Source organism: Lolium rigidum, chromosome 6 (genome assembly GCF_022539505.1).
Source record: "Lolium rigidum isolate FL_2022 chromosome 6, APGP_CSIRO_Lrig_0.1, whole genome shotgun sequence".
Lineage (NCBI taxonomy): Eukaryota > Viridiplantae > Streptophyta > Magnoliopsida > Poales > Poaceae > Lolium > Lolium rigidum.
Genome location: NC_061513.1, coordinates 144,740,367 through 144,751,811, shown reverse-complemented (window position 1 = coordinate 144,751,811; position 11,445 = coordinate 144,740,367). Strand labels below are relative to the sequence as shown.

The following is an 11,445-nucleotide window of genomic DNA, read 5'->3' as shown; positions in this document are numbered from 1 at the left end:
CATGGTCGAAGGACTAGGTAACTATGCATCGAAAGCTTATAGCAAATTAAACTTAATGACGTGATCTTATGCTACGTTTATTTGGGTGTGTCCATTATATCATTCATCTAATGATATAACCTTGTTATTAATAACATCCAATGTTCATGATCATAAAACTATGATCATCTATTAATCAACAAGCTAGTTATACAAGAGGCTTACTAGGGATTTCTTGTTGTTTACATAACACACATGTATCAATGTTTCGGTTAATACAATTATAGCATGGTATGCAAACATTTATCATAAATATAAAGATATATAATAACCACTTTATTATTGCCTCTTAGGCATATCTCCAACAGCAAGCACCGCCAAAATTTACCATAAACTTTAGGCGATCTAGGGTTCAATTTTAGCCACATCTTATTGTGATCATATCTGATCTTATAAGAAAATCCATCTAGCAGTTGCCCATATTGAAAATCCTGTTATTTTAAATAAAAAATCACATTTACAAGTTTCAAAAAGAAAACTGAAAAAACAAATATGGATGTAGCCAATTATGTATCCAACAAACACGTAAAATATTAACTTTACATACTTTGCACTCTTATCTACACAAAAATAAGAAACATGTAGGTCTGAATATATATGTTTTCAAAGCTCCAAATTTTATTGGATTTTTTATTTTTTTAGTATCCCGCAATACAAAGAATTTTGCAGTGGAATTTCTCATGCTTGTAAGTTATTTTTTTCAAACATATGAATGCAGTTTTTGATTTATTTTTAAAAAAGAAGGGACTAGTGAAGTTCGGGAGCCAAAGGCACTTTCCGGTAACATACACCAAATTTAAGATATTTTATTCACCCTCCGCTAGTAGATACACCAGATCTTTCATCTATTTACTTTTACGTCCAACCGTATGATTGATATTGATTACGAAGATGATTGATGATCGTTGTACAACATGCGCTTCCAGAACAATAGCAAGGCTTTCTAATAAAAAAATCTAAGTTTATCTTGGAAATTAAGTTTCTAATTTCATGTCTACTTTGCTGCAAAGTGTTACTATTTGAAGAAAAACATTATTGCTGACTGAATCGTATGCACCGTTAGGTAAATAGCAGCATACCTGCTAAACATGTTAGGAATTCAGGTGCATTTAGCTTTTTCGAAAAATACACCAATCTATTGATAATTATTAACACGATATAAGAAATTTAGATGGCATTTACCTTTGAATCGACATACTAGTAAACCTTCGTTTCTGCAAGAAACCCAGTCTATACATTTAGCCATTTGCATAGGATCATTTTACTATCACCCTTGTTTTGCAAGATGGTCTAACATTGAGAACGACAAGACATATATGTACCCAAAAGGTTCATCATCAATAATAGAGTTGGTATTTGTTGGTTGTAATCTGTCACACACATGTGACAAGTGATTATCTATCATTATGGACGTATAGTACGTTATCACTTGCTTTTCTCTCTCCTGTGATTTTTATATTTGAATGGAAGGAACAAAGTGTTTTATGCTATCTTAGCATTTATTAGAGCAGGGTGAAGTCCAACACAAGCAACTAATTTATCACCTTCCATGAATGCACAAAAAAAGGAACCTTGGGTCATGGGTAACTTTTTTTTTTGAAACAGGTCATGGGTAACTTGATCCTTTTTGCCTCCCCATAGGTATAATAAGTACTCCCTCCTTCACAGTTTATTAGGCGCGCGCGTATCCCTAGGTCGTCAATTTAACCTATATATTTTAAATTATATAATGCAAAAATTATATCATTAGAAAATAGAGCATCTAAACTTTCTAATGATATAATTTTTATAATATATAACTAATGCTAACTTGATCAAATTTGCGACCTAGGGGTACGCGCGTGCCTAATAAACTGTGAGAGAGGGAGTACAATGTTTTTAATCAATTTCATGTCGCTCTTGAGGAGGTGGTCCCTCTTTTCACTATTTTCACTATGCTTAGAGCAACTCTAGCAAATCCCATACAACTGGCGAAAGTGTTAAAAAATGTTTATTTTACGGTTTGGTGGGGAGGGGGATAAGTCTAGACTAGATACAGTGAAAAGGCTAAAATTATAAAAAAGAATAAGGTAAACCCCAGAAAAGTGACTCCCCACCCGGACTTTTGGCTCTCGGGTGCAGGCGCACCCTATATACTCTAAAAAATGTAGTAATTTCAAATAAAGTCAAAAAAAATCGAATCCTTTTTGGAATCAAAGATAATCAAGTATTGTACTCGTATAAATTTGTTTGGCCAAAAAATGTTTCACATTGACTTCAGGCAAAAAAAAACAAATCTATGACGAATATAGCGTAAATAGTACTTTAATATAGGACCTTCAAATCTGTTTTTTTCACCCAGGAAATAAGAGAAGTTATTCCATGGTGAATCTTTCGTATACGAGTACAATACATGATCATCTTTGATTCCCAATAAGATTTGAATTTTTTGACCTTTTTCTGAATTACTAAAAAAAAATCCATATAGGGTGCGCTTGCTCCCAGGTTCACCCATGCAATTTCGCTCCCCGTGCTGCATATTTGCATATTTTGCGGTACTCTGGTGCATTTAAGAATAGCAAAACCCAAAAAAATAAACCCAAGAGGAAAGTTTTGGGTCACTTCCCCCATTCGCCTCTCTCATATGTGCTCTGCCCCATTCACCGCATGCATTGGCACCTTCTCTTCCTGCTCCGCCGGATGCTCAACTGTTCTTCCATCATCCATGTGGCCCACAACCCGAGACACGGTTCTCCCACATTTTCCTGCCACCACCGGTCCTCCTCGGCTCCCTGACGCCATGTTTACAAGGCAAAGCTCGTTCTTGCTTGGCTCCCGTGTGGCAACTAGTCCTCAAACGCGCATGGAGCATATCCCCCTCCCCCTTGTGGCTCTTCGTTTGGTCGTGGATCGGTGACGCAGCCACTCTCGCACGCATCCCCTTCTGGTTGCCGGCTGACGGCGCCGCCTCCCGCTCACCACCGGCAAGGGTTGGGAAATTGGGAGGAAATGTTTTATATATGAATAAGCGTATCTATTCTGGCAGAACACATCTCATACTGAAAATAGTTGCAGTGCATACCCTAAAACGCTTTTACGGTACAAGTGTTATGATATCTAGAGTTGCTCTTACTACCTACGTCTCCATCGTGGAAATTGTTGCCTTGCCTTACCGGCAACCAGCTTGAGTTGCCCATCATTTTCATTCTTTCTACTCCCCCTTATTCGCAATAAGTCTCATGGTTTTATTATGGGGTAGTAGTGCAAATTTGAACTAAGACCCTGACGTTTATTATGGATTGGAGGAAGTAGTGGGTTTTCTCTTTTCTTCGCCGCGTGTGGAATGTGTGGCGTGGAGGTGATGGTCGCGGTCAGATGTACTCCTTCCATCCGGCACGTTTGGACATGTTTTAAGTCCAATTTTATTAACTTTAACTAACTTCCTAGAAAAAAGGTAGCCATATTTATAACATTAAATTAATATTCTAGATTCATGTAATTAATAATATACTACCTCCGTTTCAAGGAATAAGGCGTCCTCGTTTTACGAGCTTTTTGTTTGACCAAGAATTACTTTAAATAGATAAAATATGTTTATATGAAATTAACATCATTAAAAAGTGCTTTTCAATACGAATCCAACGATACTATATACATATAATATAATCAAGATTTTGTTGCTCAAATTTTATGGTCAAAGTTTATCTTGGAATACGCGTGCGCCTTATTCCTTAAAATGGAGGTAGTAGTACTTTCCTATCATGTATGCTCTGTTGTATTGTAAAATTATGATCAAATTTTAAAATGTTTAATTTCTAAAAACAGAAAACATACACTTATTCACAGTTTGCTACGCGATAGTCGTCCTAGATGACTAGCACGAAATGAAGGCAGGCGGCCGCCATTGTCGGGCACAAAGGCACATGGCCGTCGGCCAATAGAGGGAGAGAGCAGCCGTGGCGTCAACTGGGGCGAAACCACCCCTATTGGTGCGGTTCAGTGATCAAAGGAACTCAAGCAGGTCAGGCAGAGGTTGGGCGGTCAAAGGAGCTTCTTCAGGTTATGCAGAGGATATTCTTTTGTAACATTTTAAATCGGAAGAGAATATTCTCTCACGCCATGTTCTGAGACAACCATGACCACAGAATGCAGCTCACACCACGTAACAGTTTTAGGAATGGTAACTATATTGAGCACGCAGTCACGCACATAACAAATAGTTTGGATTATTGCCATCGAACTGAAGGAACCAAAGGGCAATCAGGATAGTTAGCCACTACCAGGCTGCAACGAACAACCAGCACCACAAACAAACAACCAGGCGAGTACTGAGCACAAGTTCGAAATAACTAGAATGTTCAAATATGTAGACAAAAGGTTTCCGGCAGCACACCAGTGACAATTTCAAGTCCTGAGGTGAAGTTACCTAAAATACCGAACTGAAGCAAATTAAACATAGTAGCAACTACAGAGCAAGCCCTCATATATAGAATGGCACAAGAAACACCCAAGCAATGATAGCCACCATTACTTCGCCTCCTTTTCACGATTCCACTGTTCAATCTTTGCCCTGCGCTCCTCACTGTTCTCCCTGACTGGGCTTCTTGCACGCCTCGGAGGGCTGCCCCCATACCTACGCCTTCCTCCATCATCCTGCCTATCATACCTGCTGCTCCCACCCCGGCGTCCGCCGCCACCACCACCACGGCGGAAATCATCACCACCACGGCGAAAATCCTCACGGCCACGGTAGTCATCACGGTCACGACGCTCTCTCCTATGCTGTGGGCTTGGGCTGCGGCTCCTTCCTCGCTGCGACCTCCTGTAACGTCCAAAGAGTTTCTTCCTGAGATCCTTACCAATCTGCTTCACATGCATGAAGTTGCAGTGTCCACCACGTGTGCAGGTATTCTCCTCATACTGCCTGCAGGTCGCTTCACGGAAGTCAGTCACAGGAGAGAAGTCCACAATTATCAGGCGACCAGAGTAAAAGCGTCCCTGAAGAGCTGTATGAGCTGCTGCTGCCTGATCTTCCTCCCTGAACTGAACATACACATTGCCTATCATGTGATCAGAAAGGTTATCACAGACGTTGAGGGTCTCAATCTCACCAAACTTGCTCAGTTCCTCAAAGATATCCTCATAGAAATCTTCAAAATGCTCCTGCATCTTGCGCGGATCAATCGGCTGGCCTTGAGCATCAACCCCAGGGGTGATCATATCAGGGCGCTGATACATGTTCATGAGCACAATTGTTGGTGATATGGTTGGCCTGTTATGGATGCGAGAGCAGCGATCCCCATGACGACAAGCTCCAATCTTGAAGTAAAATGGGCAGTTGACCCTATCTTTCTCTGTACCAAATATTGAAGCCAAGTGCTCTGCCATTATGAAATCAGTCGAGCTGACAAGAAGCCTGCAAAGACGAATGCATGGTGATGAATGTTATCCAAAACATGGGCTACCATGCTCCCATATGCAGAAGGCTCACACTCATTAGAAGTAGCAGATATATAATCAGCTTTTTTCAAGTAATCTGTGTAAGTGTTATTTCTTAGATTCCTGACATAAAACAAAACTTAACCATGACTTGTGTTAGAACTTTAGCAGTACAAGTGTGTGTGATCTTGTGACTATAATTTGTGATGTTGAGCCGCTAGTTGATGCAAGACATAGAGAAGGGCAAAATGTAGATCCAGATTCTAATCCACGTAAAGTTGCACGTCAAGTATGCCTTGAGCACAAATAGTTCAGATTATCTTTTCCAAGTGAATGAGGCTCTAACAACCCACATCCACAACTTTATTTATCTTTAACATTACAGAAACATTCAATAACTTTACGAACTTCATTTGAACAATGAGGCTATTTGCTCAGAAAAGGAGCAATAACTAAGACCAGAAGTACAAGGTATAACCGATGTCTTATTCTTGCAAGACAACACTAATCCAAACCCCGTCTTATGACCTAATCTGCACACTGACTCAAACTGTCAATGTTAGAACATGCACGGTATGAAATAAAACACATACAATGTTGCAACATTTCTCCAATTGTAGCACTTATCTATATTCTGAGTCAGTTATTTAACCTAAATCCATAGGGTGTTCAAATAGTAAAACCAAAAGACCAAATCCTGCAACTGCATAAACAAGATAGTGTTTCAACTAAGATGCTTAGCATCTCTGTCCCTGCAGCTGCAAAAGAGACTAAGAAACCAAAAGGCACAAAGAAAGAAACTTTTCGCCTTGCACAGGAATACTTCCTTCTCAGGTCGTCCAACAAAGAATTCTATTTCGTCCATTTTAAAACCTAATCTGCACACCATTTTAGATAGTTAAAATAGCGGAATAAGGTCCAGAAAAAGTATACTACTACCGTGAAACTACGGTACATACAGAGCACTCCTCAATATGTATAATTACATCAAAATTTTATGCTTACAGAACACAAGTAAATAAATGCTAACATAATTGGCCGCTACAGTTGCTCAAAATTGTAGCGTCGCATCTACCACAGCCATAAACTTGCACAATACAGGCACATATATCCAACCACTTTTTTCCCAAAAAAATAAATCCAACCACCTTATTTGCAAGGCTTTCGAGCATTTCTAGAAAACTTGCAAGGTTGTTTTCTGGAAACATACTACTTCCCTCCATCCCACGAAAGTTGTCTGAATTTGTATGGATTCGGACGCACCTAGACACTAAATAGTATCTAGATACATCCAGATTTTGACAAACCTCAGACAAGTTCCATGGGACGGAGGGAGTAGAATACTCCTTATAAAAGGTAAACCTGAAGTGTCTCAGGCGAGGAAGTCATGCACTTGCTGCTGCCGTGAAATCCACACTAATAGAGTTAATCATGCAATTAGTGTGGGAAGCAGATTCCACCAGATCCAACTGAGATGAACTTACATGCCAACTGATTGGCACGCAAGCGCACTAACGCAAACACAACAAACAACAATAAGTCAGAAGTGATACTACTCACTAAATATTACAGTACTACAAGCATATCCCAACGCATACTATTTTGCATGGCCCCCATCAATTTTTCTCTGGCTGCAAAGAAGAAATCTTCCAGTAACAACTTCCAGCAGATGAAGGTATTGCCCCAATCATATACCCATGAAAATTATAAAGCGGGTGGTTTATCACTGGAAGGTCAGGGCAAATAAGGCTGATTCAGTTGCAATTTGATGGATGTGATAAATTCCTCTACGCGGATCTATAAACAAAATCCACTTTCCTCAATCTCAAATCGAGCGTACCAATCGACAGATTCACAGCATCGAATCGAACAAGGGTTGCGGCGAGACCTGATAAAGCGAAGGGAGAAGCGCTAGGTTTTACAGAACGCAGGTGAATAAATAACATAGTTGGCTACTATGATTGCTCAAAATTCTAGCGCTGCATCTGCCACAGCCATAAACTTGCATGATGCAGGCACATATACATCAAACCACCTTATTTGCAAAGCCTTCGAGCATTTCTAGAAAATTTGCAAAGGCTGTTTTATGGAAACATACTAGAATTCTCCTTATCAAAGGTAAACATGAGGTGTCTGTCCCAGGTAAGGAAGTGATGCATTTGCTGCTGCCGTGAAATCCCCACTAGTATAGAGTTACCATGCAATGCGTGCGGAGGGCAGATTCCGCCAGGTCCAGCTGAGATAACCTAGCACGCCAACTGAAAGGCAAACGAACGCTCCTGGCTAACAACGCATACTATTTCGCGAGACCCTGTCAATTTTTTTATGTCCCGCAAAGAAGAAAGTTTCCAGTAACAACTTCTACCAGATAACGGTATTACCCCGAATCAAATACCCAAAAGCAGGCCTCGGCACGGGAAGGTTGGGGCAATAAGTCCGATTCAGTGGCAATTTTACGGCTGTGATAAGTTCCCCTACACGGATCTATAAACAAAACCTACTTTCCTCAATCTAAACAAATTCAGCGTACCAATCGACAGATTCGCGGGGCCGCGTCGAGATCTGATAGAGCGAAGGGAGAAGAAGGGCTAGGGTTTTAGAGGGGGAGGAGAAGCGCACCTGAGTCGGAGGAGGGTCGGAGGAGAGCTGCGCCCGCCGCGTCGAGAGAGAGAGGACGAGCGAACCAGCAGCGTTTGTGGCGGCGCGTGGGCGGCGTCCCGTGGCTATATACTTCGATAGGCCCGGTAAGTCGGTCCCGGTCCTGACAAATCAAATCGAAGGCAAAAGAAGTAATGGGCCTTGTTGCGATGATCTGGCCCGATAAGAACCACAGAAAGCACAGCCCAAGAGGGCATGGGCCCAACAATCGTCTTCTTGTTGCCTAATCTATAACATTAATAAAGTTCATCTTTTTCTAAAAAACAAAATCTATAAAGTTCATCCCCACTAACAAGTAATTAATTTTTGCAAGCTCAAACCTCATGCAGCCACATCATCTCTATTATTTTTGTCCATTAGATAACAAATATATGTGGTCTAAATTACTGTCGTGGTACTGCAATGTTGTGCTTTGGGTTGTCCCTGTAGACTCTTGCCCTTCAATGCAAATAATAAGATGACGCTTGGTGCTTCCTCTCACCACAGATGCATCCCATGAATCGGCCGGTCGGCTGTTTATTATCCTTCCTCTTCACCTTTCTTTTCCACTAGTTCTCCATAGCACAGCACCACCGATCCTGACAAATGAGGTGGGTGGCCGCAGTCGTATCAAACGACCCAGCTGATAGGGGCACCGGACGGCCTCGACAAAGACGTATCCCACCGGCAATGAGCTGGCCATGGCGTATGGCGCGGGAAGCTCCCCTTTTCTTTGTTTGCCCCATAGTGATGGCAGCAGCCGCGGCTCAAAGATGCACGAGGATTTAGGCGACTGTTTTCTCGACGACCACATCAAAGCAGCAACGATTGGGGGAATTTTTGGTTGTGTTCTCTGTATTGATCTGAACATCCAATGTGCTAATTGTGTCTGTCGCACTCTTGGTTGCAAGTTAGATTCATGGTGTTATAACTTGTGTACTAAGTTAGCACAACTTTAATAACAACTGGTTAAAATTTGTCAGTCGTGTGAGTGCCCTTGCAAGTACTTCCTTTGCGAAGGGGGGAACACATCGGCTGGGTTATGTTTGCAGAGTATAGAACTGTTAGTTATGCGATCTCCTATCTATTCTAGCACATGTAAGTTGTGAGTGTCTCTATAGATTTTTAGTGCTTGCGCGCTGCCACTTAGCCCCACCATATTGCCTATGACGTCCTCTTGCATCCCCTAAGTTTCATGTGTGCCTCAAGTACAAATGATGACTGGTTGACGAATGGTTATACGTCTTGAAGTCTTGTTAAGTACGAACCCGTACTTATTGCTGCTTTGGGACATAACCGGGCCAGTATGAAGACATGTTTGATGAAGATGACCTTAACAAGGTTATCTTTCGGCTTGGCCTGGGCAGGGTTATGGACGCCACTAGTTATCTTCAGGACTCTTAGTCCAATTTGTATCGTGTCCGTACTCGGATGTATTTGATCTTCTGTATGATTCGGATCTTTGTGTTGTATATTTGTATTCTTGGCTCGTTGGAGTCGTTGTTGTAATATATGTTTCTTACGGGCTCTATTGTAAACCTGTTCTAATGTTACTGCTCGTGATAATTCCACCGGCATCACGTGCATGTTTCGACGTGTACGAGTTGTTGGTGGGCGTCTCTAAAATCGATATCATGCGGATTTTGGCGGGATCGCTGGAATCCTCATGGAACCGGTTCCGGGCGTCACAACCGGGCCGTCCGCGGCGACGCTAACGCGGCCCAAATATGCGGCAGGTTTCCGCGGACGCTGCGCGGTCTCGCCGAGCGTCCTCCTTTTCTTACCCGGTCCCGCACATCAGGGATAGCGAAATCGACCGATTCGATTTGCTTCTTTTTCCCCCTTTTTGCTGCCCTAGTGCGACGCCACCACCCCAACCCCACCCCCCGCTGCCCCGTAGTACACGACGTCTGCTCGGTCCTCCCCGCGCCGGAGAACAGGATCTCAGTCGGGGTAGGTTCTGGCGCGCACCTGTCGCATGTTTGGGGGGCAAACTCTGTCGGTTGCGCCGCCCAGCCTCACCGCCCACGACCTGTTCGGTCAATTGCCCCGGTAGGTTTCTTACTCGTGTTTTGGATGCTATTGTGCGCGGCCATTGATCTGCAGTTGCTACCCACGCAGACGGACATGTGACGCAGACCATCGCTAGTGATGCGGCCTCCATCCTCCACGAGTGCAATGCCAGCCAGATGCCGGTGCACCGGGGCTTTTGTGAAGGGCCGCTCAAAAAATTTGCCGCGCAACAGAGTGGAAGGGCACCTCCGGCTCCACAAGGACTACTTCCACCGCACCAATCCAGTGTTCCCGAAAAAAAAAATCCGACGCCGGTAGATGATGTCAAGGGACGTGTTCATGGTCATTCTACGGGGCATCAGAGAATACGACCCCTACTTTCAATGCAGGCCCGATGCAACAGGTGCGCTAGGCTTCACCTCCTACAAAAAATGTTCCGCAACTATTCGTATGCTATCATATGGAATGGTTGCTGAATATTCGATGAGTGTCTTCGAATGGGTGAGAGCACCTGCCTTGAGTCCATGTACCGGTTTTTCCGAGCCGTGATTGCCGTGTTCGAACAACATTATTGTAGGGAGCCAACCGTTGAGGATAGAAGACGGCTGTTGTCTATCAACGAGTTTAGGGGTTTCCAGGCATGATTGACAGCATAGATTGCATGCACTTGAAGTGAAAGAACTGTCCATTAGATGGCAGGATCAGTACAACGGCCACTATCATTCTTTGAAGCAGTGGTATCTCAAGATTTATGGATTTGGTATTCATTGTCCTTCACCCGGCAAGAACAAGGTCGCTAAAGACCATGCATGAGGTGATGACATGCTCATGCACAACATGGTCATTGAGAACGAGCATGTTGATGGCCGCAATGAACACCAATGGAATTTCCAAGGTGAGCTAGTTGCGCCAATTCCTAGAGCATTATCCTAGAAGTATCTGCATATGAATGTAGAAGTCACTGATGAGATCATGTCCAAACGCCTACAGACGGATCTGATTAAACATCAGTGAGCATTGACTAGCCATGAAGACAACGACTAGAAGAATACCATCATATTTTCATGTAGATTTTTACAAAATTTGGATGTAAACTACGTTAAACCTGTTTATTTTGTTGTTTTAAAACATCCCAATTCATGCAGACGCGCAAATACGTCGGGCCGCTAGAGGCACCCCAAGCGCAAACGGATGCGCGGATAAAAACGATCGTTTTCGTGTCGGTCAGGCGACGCAAACGGACGCGCACGAGCAATTTGAACGTCCGAAATACGTCGTCCTATTGAAGATGGCCTAAACCTAAAGGAAAACTTGATGACACCTATCTTTGTTCAGTGG

The 11,445-nt window shown here is 42.8% G+C and overlaps 1 protein-coding gene across 1 annotated transcript; it reads right to left on the bottom strand.

Moving 5' to 3' along the window:
* Positions 1–4,344: 4,344 nt before the first annotated feature.
* On the bottom strand, positions 4,345–8,157 carry LOC124660764 (splicing factor U2af small subunit B-like). Its single transcript, XM_047198591.1, has 2 exons — positions 8,077–8,157; positions 4,345–5,434 (listed from the first exon to the last, which is right to left on the bottom strand). The coding sequence occupies exon 2, from the start codon at positions 5,404–5,406 to the stop codon at positions 4,546–4,548; it is 861 nt and encodes a 286-aa protein (XP_047054547.1). The 5' UTR covers positions 5,407–5,434; positions 8,077–8,157; the 3' UTR covers positions 4,345–4,545.
* Between the last annotated feature and the right edge of the window lie 3,288 nt (positions 8,158–11,445).

Excerpts from the sequence above, each read along its gene's own strand:
- LOC124660764 (XM_047198591.1), bottom strand. The coding sequence starts at position 5,406 with ATGGCAGAGCACTTGGCTTCAATATTTGGTACAGAGAAAGATAGGGTC.